A 21,044-nucleotide genomic window follows, 5' to 3' on the forward strand; every position below is an offset into this window, starting at 1 on the left:
CAGGCTGTCCCTCACCAGGGACTGCGGCCGCGGGACTCTCCGGGGTGCACGAGGCCACGTACGGCACCCAGCCCGTGACCATCGTGTCAGTGAGGGCGCACACGTGAGACCACCCATGTTCAAGACGCTGCCACAGCTGTCCCGTCCAGAGGCATCTGATGCCATGCTGAGAACAGGGACACGGAGCCATGGAATTCTCTGGGGGGGGGGGGCGGGGGGAGAAGACTTGGAACCCACAGTCCCCCACTGACACAACACTGGGAAAAAAACTGTATGTTCTAGAATTAACCTGAGGAGGCTGGGCCATCCTTTCGTTTAGAGTCTGCAATAATGCATCTGAGGCCGGGCTGGAAGCTTGTTAGCTCCAGTAACCAAATGCTCTCCTGTTAAAAAGTTACACAGCAGAGCGCACTGTTCTCTGTAATGTAGTGACTAACATCGCATCCCGGAAAATCGGTACCCCCCCCCCCCACCCTGGCTCTTTTATTTCTGCCCCTTTTAGATTGTCTCTTGTCTCCTTCCTTCCCTTGGGGCAAAAAGATTAATCACACCAAGGAACTGTGAATATGAAATGAGCTTCAGGGAAGGAAAATGGAAAAAAAAATTCCAGTGGCTTCCTGGAGCGTATCTACCTAGTGATCTAGGCATGGACCTACCTACCTAGCTACCCGTGGGCACGCACGCAACCCCCTTCCTCGAACGAAGCTCAAGGTTTTCTTCCCTTTCATAAAGCCGGCTGCCCGGTAAGCTTGGACGGCAGGCCCCACTCCAAGAAGACCAGCCGCACAGGGTCCCCCCTCTCCTCCTGTAAGCGCTTTCCTGGCTTCCCCAGAGCACCGCGATTGCTAGGCACCGTGAGGTCGGCTGATGCGCCATACCTGGGGCAGCAGACAGACAAAAGGAAGACGCGGAGAGTCTATCCCCAAAGGCCTCCCCGCCAATCCACCTTCCAGCACGTCTGCCATATTCGATCAAAGACGACCCTGGATGGAGCTGGTGACGCCCCCGAGACACTGGCGACTCCGAAAGAAGCCAGCTCAGAAATGTTTGCGGAGGGCTGGGCTGCCTGGAAACACATTCACTAGTACGATCTGAAGTTCTGGCCTTTAAGCCCCACGGCTCCTTCTTTTTTAAAGATACTCATGGGATTGGCACGGAAAGCCCCGCTTTTCTGACTCTTCATCGAGGCCCCCACAGCTTCCGAGAAAACACACAGGTCGCCGGCAGTAAAGGGCATCAAGCTTCCTGAAGGCCTAAAGCCATCGCCCCAACGCCCAGATCATCAAAGGAACGTTCGGGAATGGTTCCGGTCACCGAGAGGAACTGGTGATGGGATTCAAAGTTCGGTCTCTCTCTCGCTGTGAAACTCACCAGCAAGCTTGACATACAGATGGTTAAGGGAGACAGAGACCCTGGGGGCGACAGCACCGGGCAGGAAGAGGCAGACGGGGATTCTGTAGTGAGGCGAACGGATTCCCGCGTCAGCAGTCTGCGGCTCGGATGAGTTAGGCCACGTTCCACTCTCGGGCACCTCATCGCCATGGTAACGGAGCACAGAGCCCTGCGCTGGGCCCACGCGTTCTCGGCTCTGAGACGTACCTCCCTCACGGAAGGGCTGTGGACAGGCCAGTGTCCCAGAAGCCTTCCGCGCTCGGGACGCCCCTCACCGCCAGGCCAGCTCGGAGGCCCGGAGGCTCACATGCTGAGCGTTTCTCGCTGGTGTTCAGGAACCAGCCCACCCGGGGTTGGGGTAATCTTCCTGCTGCCACCAGCCCTCATGGAGCCACCACCGAGGACAGCATCTTTCTAGGTCCGCGGGGCGTCTTGGAAGGATTCCGTGGTAGCCATGGTGAGGACAGAGAACCAGAACCCTGAGGAAATCCTAGAACCAGGGCCTTCGTGACCGTGCCTGTGGGGCAGCATCGCTGAAGCCTTCCTTAGAGACACCCTGATTCTCTACTCGGTTGGGGAAGATTCCGGACTCTCCTCTGGGCATCCACGCCAGTGATTTACCAGTAGTCACCATCATAAAATAATTCTGTTCTTCACATCTAAATTCCACATACTGAAAAGCTCAGTGACTTTGATTTTTAGAAATGCTCTTGAAAGGATAACACTGATAGTGAAGAAACAATCTTGCCACCGTGATAATCGTCCTTCTCGTTCTGACAAGCACTTTCTAGTCTTTGCCGATCCAGAGACACATTTTGGCTTAGTTACCATCGCGATATTAAAAGAATTTAGGGGCGTCTGGGTGGCTCGGTCGGTTGAGTGTCCGACTCTCCGGGCTCAGGTCATGATCGTAGGGTCCCGGGATCGAGCCTTGCATGGGGCTCCGCAGTGGGTGGGGCGCCTGCTGGACATTCTCCTTCTTCCTCTGCCCCCTCCCCTGCCCCTGCATGTGTACGCACTCTCTAAAATAAACAAACCTTTAAAAAAATTATATTTTCCTAGAATATATGAAATATTTTTCCATTTCTCTCCACAATCACCATGACTACTATGTCCACAGTTTCCCTCTTGCTGACTGACAACGTGCATGGTGGGGGAACGGTCCGCAGTCCGTCTTCGTCTGGCTGAGGTGACACGGGGAGAGGCCCGCCTGCCGCGTCTTCACAGAACCCACTGGAAAGTTCTTCAAGTGCTCACTTTTACCTGGGGCTCCCTGCCTCCACCAATCTGTGGACCTTCCAAGAGTTCCATGCACCACCTCATTCTATACCTTACAAATACCATTTACGGCCCTCTGAGGAGCCCGCCGTGGTTTTCCTACGTTGGGAACGTGACGACGGACAACGGAAGTCCAGCGCGGTACCAATGACGTGCCGTACGAGAAAGAGCGGGAGGCCATTCTTTTTAAGGATTTGTTTGCACGTGGAGAAGATTTGGGCATCGATCATAATGGGCCTGGAATTGCAGGTTTCCCGTTTTATTTAGGAGCAAGGGATTTTGATCACATCCTGCCACATTTGGTCCTGACTCCGGTGGGGCAGGAAACGCTCTCGGAGGGCTCAGTGGGAGGCCAGCTCTCCGTGGGAGCAAGAGGCAGGGCTGATTTTCCGTGCAAGCATCTGCAAAGCTCGGGCGCAAACAGCTCTGGGCACCACTTGCCCTGCCGCTTCCGGAAGGGGAGCCGGGGCCAGTGAGTGCTCCGGGGCTTGCCAGCGACACTGCCCGACCCGGAAATGACGCGAGGAGGAAGTACCTGGGATCCTTCTGCGGGCGGACAACCGCTCCAGTTAGATGCCCAGCCAAGGAGACCGACCATTTGGGTACAAGGCAGCCTCCCGCCCCCATCTGGGTCCAAAGCACACGGGGACAGCCCCACGCGCGACTCCGCCGGGCACTCTGCCGCCAGCGGCCGATCCGCTGCATCTGTGCGTGGTTTGGCATCTCCCAGCGGTAGCGGCCGCTGCCGGCCAGCTGTTCCCCGCGCTACACATGTTTTCCCTCGTAAAACTTGCAGCAGGCTGGCGGGCTTCACGCTCCTCACTTAGCTTTGTTTGTGTTTTCAATGAATCAATGGGATATGGAGACTAATCAACATGTTTAGAAAAGTAAAGGAAAAACGAGGAACAGCTCAAGATGCCGGCTGTGCCTGGAAGCCGGGCGAGCCGAGCTCTGCGCCAGCGGGAGTGTGCGGAGGACACGCGAGGGGGTTGGGGAGCACGGCGCCGCTGCGAGGGGTCTGCAGGGCCGGAACGCCGCCTCCGAGACCTCGGGGCTTCAGACGCCAGTAAGCAGCCACCAGTGTCCCAGCCGGCCGGAGCTCCAGGGCCCCCACCTGCCCCCGCCTCCAGGCTGGATTCGCATCCTCAGCCCCGCGCCCCTGGGCATCCGTGGCTCTGTATCTAGTCACACCCCGAACGGTTCCCAGCGGCCCTCGGCCGTCTCCTTTATGTGACCCTGCCTGGTGTGTCCTTCTTCCCCAGCTTTCTTGCTTGAAGGTGGCCCCAAGTTCTTCTAGATGGACTCAACTTCTCCCCACCATGACTCTCCTGGGGGAGCATCGCGCATCTGATCCTGTCCGCTCCTATTCATCCAGAAGCCCTCCGGGGAGAGAATCTGTCTCTGACTTGGACCCCAGCCCCCAGGCCGGAGCACCAGAAGCCACAGATGGGTGAAAGACTTTGGTGGCGAGTGGGAAAATGCTGGAGGAAACCCCTGCTCGCCTGCTGACTCTCCCCGTCTCTGTTAGAAAGTAGGACCACGCGAACCTAGCGTGCCAATGGGATAGAGCGCTTTCAGCCCCCCCGGATCCAGCACCAGGGATCCACCAGACCAGCGGACAGGGAAACATACATACAGGGGACGGAAGTATTTCACACAAAACAACAGAAATCAGCTGCTTACCTGAGCTCACACAGCCCTGCTGCAGGGGGTCCTGTAGTGACGTCACAGAATGGAGAACTGAACAAGACACAGGGTGACAATTAGATGAGGAAACAAGCTGCAGGCGCTTAGAGCTTCCTAATGCACCTGGCCCGGCGGGATGGGGGACAGCGTAAGGGCCCCGAAGGTCCCACTCCTTCCGGGGGGGCCAGAACTCAGGGCCTGTGCAGGCAGGGACGGCTCTGCTGGGAGAGAGCTGGGACCTCCAGGCAGGGGCAGGTAGAAGCCAGAGCCCGCTCTGTCTTTCACCTCTGTGTCTTTGGCTGATTTTCTCTCCCGATTCCCTGATTTAGCTACTTGACTTTTACTTGTATTTATGTATCAACAGCATTTTCTTAATTAGTAACTCATTTTCCACTGCTTATAAAATGAGCGAGGCACAATCTTCTCTCCCCTAAAAGCTGCCGTCAATCCCCAGGCGACAGGTGGAGGAGGAAGGGGGCAGTTCACAGCCTCCGGGCACCGGGTGACCGTCGAGGGCTCGGCCGGCAGCCTCCCCGGTACATTTCCCCTCCCCCCACCCGCAGGCGCTCTGGCCCGGGCTGCCCTTACCTGGCCCTTGCTGCTGTCCCTGCACGGGCAGGACACCCTGGCCCAGCTCGCCGTTGAGCCAGAGCTGCATCCGGATGAAGGGTTCGCGGCCTTTCTGCGTCAGCTTGCTCCAAGGCTTTGGCCGGGACAGCATGTCACTGACGCTGCCCTGAGACAGGCCTAGGACCTGGAGTGGCAATCAAAGACACGGCATCAGGGGCGGGATGTACCACGAGGCTGAGATGGGCGACACCCCGTGCGCGTTTTAGGGGCTGAGCACAGATCGCGTTCCCCCCGCCCCCACCCTACCCCTGGGCCTGGTGGAGGACCCTACCCCTGGGCCTGGTGGAGGGCCCCAGCCTGGGGTGGGGGAATAAACTTTTCAAGGTCACCAGGGGGCACTGTCCTGGCATGGGGGCATCACAGTTAATGTCCTAGCTTTCTGCTCCCGGGGAGAGGGGACAGGATGTCGCCCGGGGCCTCAATCCTGCCGAGGCCACGGGGCTCTCATCCCGACACCCTGAGGAGGCAGCACTGAAGCCATCTTGCTCTCTGGGGGCGCCAAGAAAGGCGGAGGTGCTGGGGCCAAGGACCCCTTTGGCGGCCAGAGCAGCAGATGCTGGCGGGATGCGGGAGGCCGGTCGTCCTTGGGGCGCCGGGCCAGGCTGGCCTTTGGAGAGGTCCGCTCTGACCACGCCCTGTTCTGCAGTGGGGGCCCAGAGGTGAGCTGGCGGCAACGGGGGCGCCAGCCCGGGAGTGAGACTCCCTGTAGACGACCGACAAGTTGCACGTACATGCCCGAGTTTTCTTGAACGCTCACATATGGCCATACATATGTATGGGCACAAACACCCCCCACAGGACACAGATGCAGCCCAGAGATATTTAGGGGCTGCATTCGATCACTCTTTTGAAAAGTTCTCAAGTTCCAGAATAAACTGCACTCACGGGCCAAACAAGTTCAACGCTATTAAGTCTCTGCTAAATTTAAGGCATGAGCACAAATGTCTATTTAAATGTTCTCCCATGATATTTTTACAACACTGAACTAGAAATTTCAAGGGACTTTAAATTCTCAGCCTCACTTCTCTCCACCCCATCACCTTTTGCAAAATCAGGACAAAGAGATCACCGTTGAGATATTGTAAGGCTCCGAGGCTTGGGACGTTGCAAACGCTGAAGGGAAGGCAGGACAGTGCGGGGCTGGAGGGGACACGGGGCGGGGGGAGGGAGGGAGACCCCGCGTGGGGTCCCATCAGAGGCCACTGCTGATCCTGCCATGTGCCCCCCAGGGAGGCTGCCTTTTAGGGGAGCGGAGGGCTTCTCATGATGCTTGGAAATGACGCTGAGGATTTATGTTTATCTTCTGTTTTACACACCCGGTAAATCCCCATTATTCTTAATCTGTTACCGGGAAATGCCAAGAACAGAAAGGGTCTGGGGGCTCATTCAAAAACTTGTGCTTTCAGGAGCCAGGGAGGGAAGACGTGCAAATGGGGGCTCCTGGGGCCAGCTGTGGGCACGGCCCCCGCCACCCCAGCGATGGATTCTGGGCAGGTCGTTTCACCAGTCTGGCTGAGCAGATTGTGATTATTATTATGATTATTCGGAATTATGAGAAGGTAGGACTGATGACGCCTATCACGTGACACGAGCTTTTCCTACCTTGTGCCTTTTGCGTCTCTGCACACTGGGGGGCTCCCTATGGGCTCAGATCTTTTTTGGCCAAAAAAAGCCTGTGGAGGTGCGTCTGGGCCCCAGTTGGCAGAGAGGTGGGACTTGAACTCAGCCACCGGCCGCCTGGGGGACTACAGTTGACCTCCCTGAGCCTCACTTCCGTTTCCCATCGAGTGGCGACATCAGTGTCACCGCGAGTGGAAAGGAGCGTTGGGGGTGGCGGGGCCTAGCCCAGAGTCTCGCCCCAGCTGGGGATGCGGCAGATGGAACATTCGCCGGCCAGCCCCTCCGGAAGTCTGGGGGTGGATAAGCCTTTCTGCTCCGCGGCTTAGCACAGGGGCGACGGCCACGTCCTCCAGAGAGACGGGCAAAGCCAGGCCCCGGAAGCCAGCCCCTACCTTCTCCCCGAAGATCCTCTGACAGATGCCGTTCTTGGCCAGCTTCTCCTTCACCTGCCGGGTGAGCTCGATGGTGTCCACCTCCTGGTACATGTAGATCTCGTACTGCTCCGGGGTCAGCGGAGGCACCGAGGGCTTGGCGGGCTTGGACATGGGCACGATTGGGGAGGAGGGCAGGGGGCTGTTCTGGGGCGTCTCGCTGCGGCTGGCTCCGGTGAGGCTCAGCTCCGAGCTCTGGGAGTACGGCGACTCGGCGCTGGGCCACTCCTTCCAGTACTCCGACGACGAGGGTCCCTGGAGCTGGCTGCGCTCGGCCCGAGGCTGGCTGCTGCCACCTTTCTCCTTCGCGCCGCTGGCGTCTTCGGACTTGGTGTCCTCGGGGGGCGCGGCGCTCTTGCGCTCGGGCGGGACGGGGCTCCACCAGTGGTCCTTCCACACGCCGCCGCGGCCCAGCTCGCTCTTCACGTGTCTCAGGACCCCCTGTGCGGACTCGGCCGCTCCCTGGAGGTCCAGCCCGGGCGCGTCCTGGGACTCCTTTTTGAGGGCCGGGGGGTTGGGCAGAGCGGCGGCGCCGGCATCGGGGGCGGAGGGGGGCTTCTTCAAGGAGAGGGCGAGCGGAGGGTAGCTGGACACGGACGACATGGGCGAGGAGGGTATCAACTTGGGGGTCAAGATGGCGAGGTCCGCCTGGGACAGCGGCGCGGGCTTTAAGGCGGGGTCGAGGGCGGCCTGCTGGGCCTCCATTTCGCGGCGGGCCTGCTGCAGGATGGAGCGGATGGCGTCGTCGGAGCTCCCGCTGCTGGACGTGGACGAAGGCTGGGCCGGCTCTGCTGCACGGAGCAAACACAGATGTGAGACGGTGGCGGGCTCACCCCCCGCGGTCGGGAACTCGCTGCTCTCCCTCTGCTTCCTTCTAACCGGGCCTCCCACAAAATGCGGATTCTCCGGGAGAACCAAGCTGCCCTTCTCTGCCAACATTTCCTCGGGCAGGGGACCCCACGAGCATCCTGTCTGGGCAGGGCCAGATGGACTAACGCCACCTCTCTGAGACCCGCTGGCCTTTACCTCGCACCATCTGAAAGGGTTCATTATCCCCAAGTGTTAGGGGAGGAGGGCAACAGGCAAACACCCAGGGACACGCCATCATCCCTGAGAAGTTCTAAACAAAATTCTCGTGTGCTAAATTCCAAAACTGTAGTGGTTGTGTCAACCTTTAGGAACAGAATTTCTGCTAACGGTTGCAGCGTGACACGGCTGTGTCTGGGCTGGCTCACGTTTCTTCTTCCCTGGGCACGTGACTGTGGCGCAGCCAGCAACAGTGGCCAGGCCCTGGCCCGGGAAGCCGGGGCTGCGAACTTAGGGGAGTCACAGGGGATGCCCAGGTCTCAGGATTCCCCTCTGTGGGCCCGGGACGGGTGATGGGCTGGATAGAGGACTCTTAACAAGGGCTGTGCCCCAGAATCACCCGCTGGGCTTGTTAAAATGCACGTGCCCAGGCCCCAGCCCCCGGGAGACCGAGGAGCGAGGCCCTGGTTGAGCCGCTCAGGCTGAAGGCTCCCGCTCGCGGACACCTTCGCGTCTGGGGGGAGGGAATCACACGAGCCAGCTTTTCATCCACGTTGAATGAGGCTGAAAAATCCTTCAAGAAACAGGGACAACCTTTTAGGCCTCTTGAGGACTTGGTTTTACTGGGTGATCAGAGGCCTCGCTTCTCGGACCCACACGATTCCCACAGCACCCCCGGGGTGCAGGCGGAACCCCACTGCTCTGCAGGAGACCGGGCCTTTCTGCTCTCAATTCGGGGCTGCCTCCCACCCCATCAGGGTGTCCGGCCAAGCTTCTTTGTTCGGCCACCCGGGGAGGGCCTGGCTTGCAAGTCAGCTCTGGGCTGGAGAGGACGAGCGACGCCACATGGAAGGTCCCCCCAAGGGTCAGGCCTGAGGCCTCACAGGACGGCCTCCCACCCGGCGCCCTGGGGTCCCTGCGACGAGGCAGATGGTGGCAGAGGGGCAGGTGCTGGGACAAGAGCTGAGAGACCCGGTCTGCCACCAGGACCTGCCGTTTCACAAGTCTGAGCACGCCGTTCTCACCCGGAGCCCGAGTCTGAGAATCAGCGGTAGGTAGAACAGTATGTGTCTTTCAGGGCAAGGGGGAGGACCGAGTCTAGATAGGACAGGGGCGGTAAAACTGCCAAGCCCAGGCCTGGTCCCAAGAAGGGAGCTCGGCTCGCACTGAATGAATCACGCGGGAGTGGGCTGGCCTCGGGGGAGGGCCCAGCAACCAGGGGAGGGACCGGGTGGTGGCCTGGAGGGAGCCCTGCACGCAGGTCCGCGGGCGAGCGGCTCCGCAGACAGGGGCCTCACAGGTACGGGGCCGGTGTGCGCCCACATGGCGAACCCCAGAGCGAGAACCCAGGAGCTCGGGTCTCCTCTCCGGCAGCAGGTCTGAGCCGAATCTATAGCCGGTGTGCCGTGCAGTCAGCCTCCCTGAGCGTGGGAGCTCTCCCCCGCCGGACGAGGCAGCTCTCAGGGAGGCCACCGGACCGCAGAGCCGGACCTCTGCCCACTACAATCTCCTGCTCGGCCATATTCATTCTGGAAGGCAGCTCGGGACTGATTTTGCACCTGTTCTCTTTCAGGGTTTAGTCAAGGACATAGCTGAGTAACAAAGCCCGTGTAGCATCTAGAGAAGGAAACGAGACACGGACTGCCTATCCATGTAAGTTGGGGACAGTCCAGGCCAGGGGTACCCTTCCTGAGTCAATCCTAGGATGTGGCCTGATAAAAAGACGGGGGTAACTACGAGGAAGATCGAGATCACGCAGACCTGCTCCCCTCTGCCCTTGCCTAAAAGCTTGAAAACACACCTTCTACTGCGTGGGTTTTTTTTTTTTTTTTTTTTAAAGTTAATTACCGCGAAGCACAACACTCATGACAATTCTTCTAATTAAGCCTGGAAGACAGTGGTCAGACTAGCAGATTCCGTACCCGTTTTCTGCACCTGCAGCTCCCTTTTGGCTTGTTCCAGGATGGACTTGATTGCTTCGTCGGATCCGGAATCGGAGGCTCGGATCCGGGTCGTGATATTACCTGCAGGGAGAAGCCACACCCATGACATCAGAGCTGCCGATCGTGAAGCAAACAGCCAAACACAAATCAGTGCTGCGCGAAGAGGTCATTCTGATCAGCGGCTCCCGAGCCGAGCCGAGGCCCGTGAGGGTTAAGGAGGCAGGCGTGGCCTCCCACTGAGCCGTACCTGCGGAGCGTGCCACTTCACGGCCCCGGGCAGGAAGGGCTTCCTGTGGAATCTACCTGGTGGCCAGCGGGACGAGCTCTCCCAGCGACCCCAACTGGACGGCACCCGTGGGGCGGGACCAGGGAGAGCAGGCCACCGACTCCGGCGCGAAACCGGAGGAAGGCCCGAAAAAGGCGGTGGTGTTCGCGAGTCATTTAAAAGGGACCCCAGCAATTGCTCTGGCCTGGGACTGTGCTCGAGGTTCTGCACGTCTGTTGGGACACTGGCGTCCCCCCCGCAAAAAGCAACGATGGGAGAGGCGGGTGAAGGGTCGAGGCGGATGACTTATTGGTCATGGGCACATAAAGGTGAAGAGGACGAAGGCTTCCCGTTTTGGCTCTAGGATCACATGCCGTCTCTCAAAAATTTATGAATGAGGCGAGGAGCCTGCAGGGCTCCATCGAGGACGAGACCTCAGTCTCTTGGTCACAGGGTGGCGCTCTGCAGAGTAGCCACATGCACGGACGCACGGAAGCTACGGAGGCCCGGGGGCTGGCCCCGGCTCCTTCTGGAAGCCTTCCACAGAGCATATCTGACTTCTCCACTGCCTTCTAAGTATGCACCGCCACACCAAACCATTGCAAAACAAGCAGACCGCGGGGGCGAAGCCCCTTTCAAGATGCAGCACCAAGGAGCGCAGGGGGCGCCCAGAGGAGAACCGACTACGTTTGGAGTTCGCTGGAAGTTCATTCTGTAGCACCTTTAACCCAGCTCAGAGTTTAAAGGAAGTACAAGGAAGCAGCAGCATGTCATCTGACTCAGCCATCTGATTTTTCTCAGAGCGATGACTGTTACGCTCTTGCCCACTTCTGAGAAAAGGGGTGGGGTGTAATTTGCACCTGAAGGGGGGCTGGGATGGCACTGGGGCACTGATCCTTAGGGGCGCTTTCTCTCCTGGCCTCTTCCGCACCGGGCAGCGCGCGGGCAGCTCAGGAGGAAGGGACTGTACGTCCTTGGGCCCATGCTCTGTTTTATACTTACTAGCTGTTTTCCCATCAGGTTCCAGGCCAGAATCACACTGCACAGTTTTTAACCCAAACGCACAGCTAAGGACATGCTGCTTCCTAAAGTTTTACTAACTGCAAAGAAAAACACCTGCCTGCGACATACCTTCGGACCCATTTCTTCGTTTCGGTACTTCCTGAAATAGTCTGTTCAGGCTCTGGCCTGGGTTCTCTGTTGAAAAACAAGTGTGGTAAGAACAAAACAATCAGGGGGATGGTGGTGTTGACGATATGGGCTGTGCGACATGACATCTGAGCCGCCTGTCACTACAGAAAGGGCTCAGGGCTTCCTGTGTGACTCGGGAGTTAACTAGAAACTTCTGAGAGGCCCTTCCCTGGCCGGCCGCCTGCAGAGGCCACGGCTCCGCTGCGGAAGATCAGACAGACCTAAAGAGTGGCCCACGGCACCGACGCCATGAGGGTCCAACGGAGGGAGCACCACCTGCCGCCAAGCGCATGGCCCACCAGCCCCCGGAACAAAGCGCACATTAATCATCCAAAGACAGTCGATTTCAGTAAACATCGCCAGAGAGAGCTCGATGTGCTTTGTGCAAATCGACGCCGTTTGGAACGGCTCCCTCCTCCGTTTGTCGTGTTTCAAACGCGTCTGGTAAGATCTACCCCTCTCTACCACTGCTGGTTTAGCAGAACGATCCCCGTCGTTCAAGAGGGACGGGATTCTTTCAATCAGGGACGCGAACGGACTTTTGCTCTTTTGGGGAAGTGTGGGGCAGGAAGGCTGTGTCAATAAAACTTTCACGCATCTTTCTCCAGGCAGGCGTGTTAGGCTCACGGGGCTGCACAAATCGCTAACAGAGGCCAGCACCGGGAGGGAAGCCGGCCACAGGACACGCTCCCTTGTGCACGCGGGGAAGAGGAGAGGACACGTGGCTGATACGCTCCCCCCCGGGCCTGACCCCGGCTGCTGCTGCTGTGGCCCTAGGGCCGGATGCCACCGGAGGGCTCCTCTCACGTGAGGCCAGCACCCACGGCCCATCGGACCACTGGACATTACACCCGTTGGGATGTGTGTACGGGGTGTGATTCTGTCTGATTCGGTGAGGTTCTGGGTCTCCTATATGCGAGGTGCTCAGCAAGTGTCAGAGGCCAGGCCCCTCCCCGCACCCCCTCCCCAATCTACGGGCTCTGGCTCACGCCTGCCGACCCTCGGCCCCTAGAGATGGTAGAACTCAAGAGAACTTTACCTGATGTGATGCACAAATGTTTCGTCACGCGCACACACGCACACTCACACACACAGCCCTGACCGGGCTCCCACGCTGGCGCCGGCCCCCGAAAGCCTCTCACCTCTTTGTCTGCCTTGGATGCTGCGAAGAGCCAAGATGTTCTGCTCGTCCGAGAGGAACTGCTTCATCTTGTGAAAGGGCTCCTTGCCGCGAACGGTCAGTTTATTCCATGGCTTGGGCCGGGCCAGAATCTCGCTCACAGACCCTTGAGACAGTCCCAAGACATAGTGTCCAAAAATGCGCTGTCCGATATTGTGCTTGATCAACTGTTCCTTCACCTGCCGAGCGATTTCGGCTGTGTCTATCTCCTCGCCCTCGGAGACGCTCCCAGCGCTTTCCGACTGGCTGGGAGACGGGGCCATGCCATTTACATCTGGGCTCTGTTGTAATGGACTTTGGGAAGATATGGAGTTTGTGCTGTATGGACCTGTTGAAAAAATCATGCTTGTGCTTCCTGCTTCCTGCATGGCCTTGGAGTAGAAGGACTGCATGAGCTGTCGTTGGAGGAGAGAGTTTAGTGCAAATTTTCCCGTAGAAGCCAGGGGTAGGCTGGGGCTTGCCAGGGATGAGCTGAAAAAGTCTTGCGTTAACCCCGCTGGTGAGAACTGGTGTGTACCATTAGTATTGGAAGCCTGCTCCCCCGTGTTGCGGGACAACTGAGGAGGAGGGGAGGCCGGCAAAGGTCCAGGACGCCGACTCTCAGGCTGGTCTTTCCCTTTTCTCCTGGCTGACCCTACAAGGAAGGGCAAACATAATGCATTATGGGGGATTCAAAAGGGAAAAAAAACCAAGACCAAAATGCCAAGTTTGCCCCGCACAAGGGAAAAAAAAAAAGTGCAGATTTTTCCAAGGGCCAATGAGGTGTGTTGGTTTGTTTTTCGATTGAATTTTTCAGTTAGCCAAACGAGGCCCCCCGAAACAAGCAACATGCATTTCATGTTTGCACCTTTCTTGTACGTTGCAGCCTGGAGAGTCCCCTCGACACGGATTCAAACCCCTAACGTGGCAAGGGGCCGGTACCACACACAGTAAAGAGTCGACAGGTCGCGGGGCCTCGGGTCGGCCGCTAGCGTTCGAGCTATTACCGGAAGGGCCCGGCCTGAGGCGCAGCAAACACTGACATTTGGGGACCAACGGGTCCTCTCACACCACTTGCTCTGAGGCGAAAGCACTGCACCGAGTCCGCTCGATCGAAGGCACGCACATTTTTAAGAACGAAATATCATCGGAGCCCGAGACACTGTTAAACGGTTTACCAGCTGCCAAAACCAGAAGCAGTCAGTGACGCCACCATTTTGGGACGAGCAAAGAAAGGCTAAGGACGGGGGACGCGCTCCCAAGGAAAACCTGACAAAGGAAGAAAAGCTCCGCTGAGGCTGGGAGCAGCCCCCGAAACACCACGAGACAGAGGCCGCACGCCTGGGAGCGGACCGGCGAGGCCGCCGTCCTCCGAGGGTCCCTCCCGGCCACTCCGGCCACACCGGCCCTAACTGACCTCCGCAGGCGCCTGCGGCCACGCGCCTCGTCGCGAGCCTCGGTAAGCGGGGCGGGGGCGGGGGGAGCCGTGAGGAGGACCCGGAGGAGACCAAGCGCTCATTAGTCAAGGCTGTCATCGACCGCTGATGCTCCCGCCATGCATCGGCCCCGACTCACAGTTCACCTTCCTCTTCCTCGGCCCCCGGCGGGGACCGAGCGCGGCCCCGCGACACCCTGTCAACCTACCACTCAGGTCGCTGTTGGAGATGCGCAGCGCGGCGTTCTCGGACTGCAGCGAGCGGTTCTTCTCCAGCAGCAGCACCTCCAGGGGCTTGGATCCGTCCTAGATGGGGCAGAGCAGGGCTCACCGCGGGGCCGGCCGCCCTCCCGCTCCCGGGGGCCGCCGGACCCCGCAACCCCTGCTCCGATGGCCTGTGCACCCCGCTCTCTGGTGCCAGCGTGTTCCTGAAATCTGCCTTCCCCTGGAGATGCTCCCACACCCGGGGCGAGCACTCGAGTTCCTTTCCGAGAGGATGCGCTCCGGTCCTGGCCATTCTTCTTTTAGCCCCGTGCGGCTTCTAGACGGCTCTCTGTGCCGTCCCCAGGTTCCAGGAGTCTAAACCTGTGCCTTATCTGGTATAAGGAGGGGCTGCCGAGAGCCACAAACCTGTCTGGAGGTCGCTGCAGAGGTGACCCTTTCCTTGGGGCCAGCCACAGAGAGTCAGCTGCCGTCGGGGCACCAGAAGCAGTATTCCCTTTGATGCCTTAAATTCTACCTGGCTCCCAGGCTCCTGGGCACCAGGGTCATTTTGCCCCCACCTCTTTTCCACGTGAGGCAGCAGATAAAAGAAAAGTTCCTGGGGTGCCTGAGTGGCTCAGTGGGTTAAGCCTCTGCCTTTGGCTCGGGTCATGATCTCAGGGTCCTGGGATTGAGCCCCGCATTGGGCTCCCTGCTCAGCGGGGAAGCCTACTTCCCCCCCAGCCCCCAGCACCTACCTCTCTGCCTACTTGTGATCTCTGTCAAATAAGTAAATAAAATCTGGGGGGAAAAAAAAAGTTCCTAAGCCAGTCCATTTGGGTCTAAAAGTGGTCTCATCCACGTTCTTAGCACCTGCCTGAGTGGAACCACATCATGTGAACTGAGCGACCCGTCTGGAAATCACTCACTTTTCTCTTCTTGCCTCTTTTTGATGAAAGATAATGTGCTTGAACTTGCTTAAGGTTCCCGGGAAATGACTCGTCAGCCGTAGGCGGGAGGTCTCATGGAAATTTCGAGCGTGAGGCTAGCCCAGGGACGGACAGTGACCACGTGAGCTGGCCCTCATGCACACTGATAGCAAGCGAGAGCACGTACCTGTGTCCCAGCGCCCTCGGACGGTGCGAACTCCATGGATTTCAGGATGCTGTGGAGAGCAACACAGAGCGGTTATTCCCCGCTCCTACCTTTGACAATGGCCGCACTAATGAGCACGAACATCGCGCTCCCCTGCACTCCAGGAACGGACGCACTGACAGCTTTAACAACCTCTCTGGCAGCAGCAGCATCTGATAGCGTCTCTAGAATAACTATTCAACTAGCAGTTGGCCAGCGAAAGTTTCCTGCCCGGCATGTAAATCATTCCATATGGAATCACACCAGGGCTGTTCGGAGTATAATTTTAAAGTTGAACACAGACGTAACATTGTTGCAAGTGGAATGTATTTGTCAGGCTTACAGGGAATGAGAAAGTTGTAAGCAAGAAGCCAGAGAGAGAAACCTCATCCCTCCCACCTGCCCCGGGGCCAGACGCTCACTTGGTGGCGGGCACGAGGGGACCTGGGAAAACAGGCAAAAGGCGAGGTCCCGGAGTGGTTGGCTCAAAGGCCGGCCACAGCCCTGCTCCAGGGCCCCCGGCGCTGCAGGGGAGCGGGACTGGATCTCCTTTGTTGTCCTCATTGCTGCAATCACCTCGGTCCCGGCCTGTTTCCACAAGTCCGCGAGCCCAGCGAGTTCGGGTGCCCAGAACCACGGTTTCCAGCGTTCCTTTCAAAGGGATGTGCCTTCCTGTCTCTGAGTCTATCTGGGAGGGAAGGACGGTGGGCCCACATGGCCCCAGGAGCTTGGGAAGGTGAACGAGAGCGGCTGTGGCTCCCCGGCACCCAGCCACCTGAGCTCTCCCAGCGTTCTCATGGCCATGACTTTGGCCTCTGCCCTCTTTTAAGTTCCGCAGAAGTGTCATCAAGAGAGCACGGTGCAGGGGCGCCTGGGCGGCTCAGTCGGTTGAGCGTCTGCCTTTGGCTCAGGTTGTGATCCCAGAGTTCTGGGATCGAGCCCTACATCGGGCTCCGGGCTCAGCGGGGAGCCTGCTTCTCCCTTTCCCTGCCGCTCTGCCCGCTTGTGCTCTGTCAAATGAATGAATAAAATCTTAAAAAAATAAAAAAAAAGGAACAGGGTGTACAAATGCCCAGGGGCCCAGGAGATCACCCTGCTACAGTGACCGTGGCAGTCAGTAAGGAGATGATGGCTGTTTGCTGCTTTATCTTCGCAGTGACCTGCGTCATATAGACCAACAGAACAGGAACGAGAGAGCAGCTGGGTGGGGTGGGGGGAGGTGGGGAATCTCGTAATTTTATTTTATAGGGAGCTATTGAAAATAATAAGAAGTCGGGGCCGCATTGCGTCAGCCAGGAGAGAGGTGACGAGCAGTCTGGAACTTGTCCTTTTTTACGGCCGTCACATTTGCGCTGTGTTCTTGTCTGAGATCTTCTTGAAAATTGTGTAACAAAAGGCTGAAGTAAGCCTATAAGCTTACACCCCAAACACCAGCATCTGCTCATGTGTTCCCTGGATCTTTACCGATGACCTGCTGGGTGCCGGGCACTCGGAGGGCTGGAAGCACTCTGCCCCTCGCCCTTGCAAACTCCATGGGCTGTCACAGGCCGACGACAAACTCCAAGCAGCACTCGAGGGAGAACACCTGCCGGGTGCCCTTGGCAGCAGAAATCTCCTCGGGGTGGAGACAGGGTCCGTCTCCGGAGGAGTCAATGTCTGAGCAGGGCCTGGGGCAGGGATGGGACAGCAGGCGGGGTGCGTGTCTGGAAGGGCACTTGGATCACTAGGAAGCGGGAGGGCAGGAACGTATTCTAGCAGAAAAGCCACCCGAGTGGGGCCTCCAGATGCCAGACCCAGGGCTGGGGGAGGGGGGCGCGGTGTGTACGTGCGGCAGAAAGGGCTGCAGGGAACGTGGGCGCCGTTCTGGGAGGAAGACGCCGGCCAGCGTGCAGCGGCCGCGTGGGAGGGGAGGGACCTTGAACGTGCTGCGCGTGGGACGGGGGTGAGCTACGAGGCGCTGCAGGACCGAGCTGCGGGGATGGGAGGGGGCGGGGGGCGGAGGCCTCCCCATCAGAGTTCCTCTGACTCAGCACTAGGAGGCACACGTTGTTTGCTTGTGAGTGGGAGGAAGGAAGGAAGGGAAGGGCGATGGGGACAGGAGAGGCAGGTACGGAAGGTCGGACCGGTGAACACGGCGCGCCTCAAGGCGGGAAGAGGGAAGAGGCCGCACCTGAACGTAGGCAGGTGTAGGGAGGTGTAGGGGGTGTCCCAGGAGGTGCTGTAAGGCTGTCTGCGGCCTGAGGGGGCGGGACTGTCCAGGGAAAGACACGCTGGGCCGCGGGGCACGGGGCCGAGCAGCCACCCGCAGGCAAGGCAAGTCGCCAGTGAGGCTAGGGGAGGCTGGGGGAGTTCGTGACCCAGGGAGGGCGATGGGCCCTGGGGGCAGAAGGTTGAAGAGGCCTTCCCGTGGGCTTTTTTTAGCAAACCCGAGGGAATGGAATTCAGAGTACAAAGAACAGCATGGCGAGTGGGTGTAGCTTATTTTAAAAGGAGAAATTAAAAGTGTCGGGGGGGGGGGCTGATGGGATAGCAGGGTAGTAGGAAGGGATCTGGGGTGCGGGTGGGGGGGGGTCAGCCTGGAGAGAAGGAAGGAGGGAGATGCCCAACCAGAGCGGGGAGTCTGAGGCCAAGGAGGTGTCTTTGGTGGGGTTGGCGCCCAAAAGGGGGGAGCAGAAGGACGCCGTTCCGGCAGCAGTGGAGAACAAGGGCCTGCAGGGCCCAGTGACCGTCTGGCACGTGTGGGAACCCAGCCATGGAGGCAGGGGTGCCCGTGAGCTCCAGGAGGGCCGGAGGCGGCCTTGGGTGAAGGACTTTGGGGCGACAGGGCCAGGCTGGGAGGCTGGGCACGAGGGGGAAACTTGTACTTGGGAATATTTGCATCAGACATGTCTTCAGTTTTGTCTCCCGAATGGGAAATTGTAGCTGAGAGAGGAAAGCCCTGGTGTCTGAAGGTGGTTAGGGCGGTGTGAAGCCATGTGTACTCTTTCCACTGGAAAACACTCCCCTGGGGGAACCTGGGTGGCTCCGTCGTTAAGTGTCTGCCTTTGGCTCAGGTCATGATCCCGGCGTCCTGGGATCGAGCCCCGCATCAGGTTCCCTGCTCAGTGGGGGGTCTGCTGCTCCTTCTCCCTCTGTCCCTCCCATCCTTCCTCAAATAAATAAAATCTTTAAAAAAAAGCAACCCTGAGACAAAACATTTCCCTGCTCTGCTCCTGTCTGGGAACTCACTGCTGGAACACAAGCTCGTATTTCATAATTTCTATCAACCCAATTCTGTGCATACTTGAAATGACAACTTCTCAGAAAAAGTCCCAAGAGCTCAGGCACAGGCCTGAGTGCACATGCCCATGGCTCCGGGCCGCCTGGGACACGGCCCAGGGATGGAGTAGTCGCCAAGGCCCAGAGCGAGGGCCCACGGCCGCCCCGTCTCTGGTGTGGCATTTCCTTAGCAGAAGTCGCCAGCAAGCCCTGGCTAGGGGGTGGCTGCGCTGGCGTCACCACTTACTTTAGTTCTTTCTTCACTTCTTCATAGTCAGCCTGTCCTTTGAGTTTTTCTTCCAGTTGCTGAAAACAAAGGAATATTATTAGTGGCCGTGTCTGCAACGGGTCGCTTCAATATGAACCAAATGTTTGTGTCCCTCCATCCCGCACCCCCAAATCCGTGTGTTGCATCCCAACCCTCCAGGGTGATGGTGTCAGGAGGCGGGGACTTTGGGGGCAACTGGGTCACCAGCGGGAGAGCCCCATGGATGAGATCAGCGGCCTCACCCCAGTGTGTGCGGACATAGTGGGAAGGCAGACGCGCTCTGTGCATCAGGGAGCCCTCGGCAGACACGGAATAGGCCAGGGCCCTGATGCTGGGACTTCCCAGCCTCCGGAACTGTGAGAAATACGTGTTTTTTGTTTAAACCGCCCCTGATGTGCTGTTAAGGGCCGTCTGTATGGACAGGGCAGTCTGCACAGACTACAGTCCCCAGATAAAGTCCAGTTGTCCTGGAGAGGAGACGCAAACATGTCAAAGTGAATGGTGCCAACGTGCAGGGTCACTTCCCTGGCCTTCACACTTCCGGTCTGGTGCGAGCGTGAGCATGTACGAGCCAGTGTGAACAGGCACACACACGGGAATATATGGTGTGACATCAGACTCAACCAGGGCAGAACGGAACTTTTCAAAAGGGGAAAACAGAATGAGGAAAGGCCATTTTGTATGAAATGGCAAACAGAACGAAGAGAAGTTCTCGGCATTTTCAAACGGCGTGTGGCTTTCCGCGAGCTACGTTAGGCTAGCTGTCGTGTGCAATGTTGTCAACACCGCCGGTGGGACCCTGCTAACGAGGGGCACAAACCCTTGGTCGCTGAGTGTTGGCATCAGAGAGGCATCAGGGGGAAAAAGCATCTGCACCTTCAGATCCGCCCCCCCAGCCCCCCGATGTGGGCATTTCAGGAGTGGAGGCCTGCTGAGCTGGGTGGTCTTTTTGTCAGGGGCCCACGGGAGGGCCCTGGCAGGGCACCGGGCCGGCGGGGCCAAGGCTGGGCACAGTCGACTCTCCGGCCCTCGCATGCCCTTCAGAGGGGGGATGAGACGACACACACCCCAGCTACGCTGCTGCTCTGTGAGCTCGAGGGGCACCAGTGGGGCTGGTCTCTGTAGGCCTTTCTTGCTCAGGGGCCTTTGGCTCTGGGTGGTCAGAGAGGAAGCTTCCTTCCGTGTCGGTGCTCGGACTAGTGGCTTCTGAGACCTCCCGCAAAAGGGAAGGGAATGAGGCAGCCTCATGTAAAACACAAAGACCCAGCCCGGCCGGGGCACGGCTGACAATTCAGCACGTTCGCAGGCCTGGGGTGAACAAATTCCAGGTCCCGAATCCACAGCGCTCCCAGCTGCCTTTTAAGGCTCTGCTTGGCCAGCCACGGCTACGGCCACAGTCTAAGGCTGACTGAGAATGTTCTAGAGTTTGGGGAGTAGAGGCCCACCTGGCCCATCAGGCCTGCTGTTCACCCGAATCTCAACCTGTCCGCTGCTGAAGAATTCAGGTGTCCTGTAAACTCAACTCACCCAGCTCATCTTTTCCTATAGCCTTTGCTGGCCATTTCTTGTCTGTATGTCCATCGTGTAAAAGGGCTCTCTGTCCTAGCTCCCTTTTATGACCTCCTGCCAACCTGATGTATCATGATGGTTTCTCATCATATCAAACTGGGCGGGGGGGGGGGGCGGTTAGCATGCACTCATTTTCCGACCACAGATTCTCCGGAGGTGCTCTTGAAGAAGTGATGACTTCGTTCTCTCTATAGTCTCGGGCCAGCCCTCCCGAACAAGAGACGATTGGGTGCCGTCGGGACGCAGAGCGCCTTTCAGGGTGTGGGATTCAGACGCCTCAGACACCGGGTATGAAACGCACAGAGAACTACAGTAGGAAGGGCAGCGAGACGGGACAATCCAGAACACTTTAGAAGCCAGCAAGGCTCTGAACCTGGAATCAGGTCTGTCACTTATCAGCGGGACACCTAGGGGCATGATAATCAGTGTTTCATCTGTGAAATACGCAAGGGCAGCAAAGACCTCAAAGGGTTGGGGGAAGGAGCACAGGGCCAGGTCCTGGTGCAGATGTGGCACTACGGGGTCTCTGATGTGGGCTGTCACCAATGCCAAGCTTCC

General features: G+C 58.4%; 1 protein-coding gene across 10 annotated transcripts in view; it reads right to left on the reverse strand.

Annotated features, from left to right (window-relative positions):
• CUX1 (cut like homeobox 1) overlaps nt 1-21,044 on the reverse strand; it is a gene marked incomplete at both ends in the record, with an annotated part of 363,457 nt that overhangs the window by 58,226 nt on the left and 284,187 nt on the right. For 5 of the 10 annotated variants that reach the window (XM_080830213.1, XM_080830214.1, XM_080830211.1 and 2 more), the window contains 3 exons: nt 14,266-14,362; nt 15,374-15,422; nt 18,897-18,955. In XM_080830213.1, the coding sequence (XP_080686339.1) occupies nt 14,266-14,362; nt 15,374-15,422; nt 18,897-18,955 (205 nt within the window). Of the gene's footprint in view, nt 1-4,353; nt 4,411-4,944; nt 5,111-6,998; nt 7,829-9,985; nt 10,088-11,402; nt 11,469-12,604; nt 13,277-14,265; nt 14,363-15,373; nt 15,423-18,896; nt 18,956-21,044 lie in introns of all 10 variants that reach the window. The other 5 variants (XM_080830218.1, XM_080830217.1, XM_080830216.1 and 2 more) reach the window with 2 other exon arrangements.

This window comes from Martes martes (genome assembly GCF_963455335.1).
Source record: "Martes martes genome assembly, chromosome: 18".
Classification (NCBI taxonomy): domain Eukaryota; kingdom Metazoa; phylum Chordata; class Mammalia; order Carnivora; family Mustelidae; genus Martes; species Martes martes.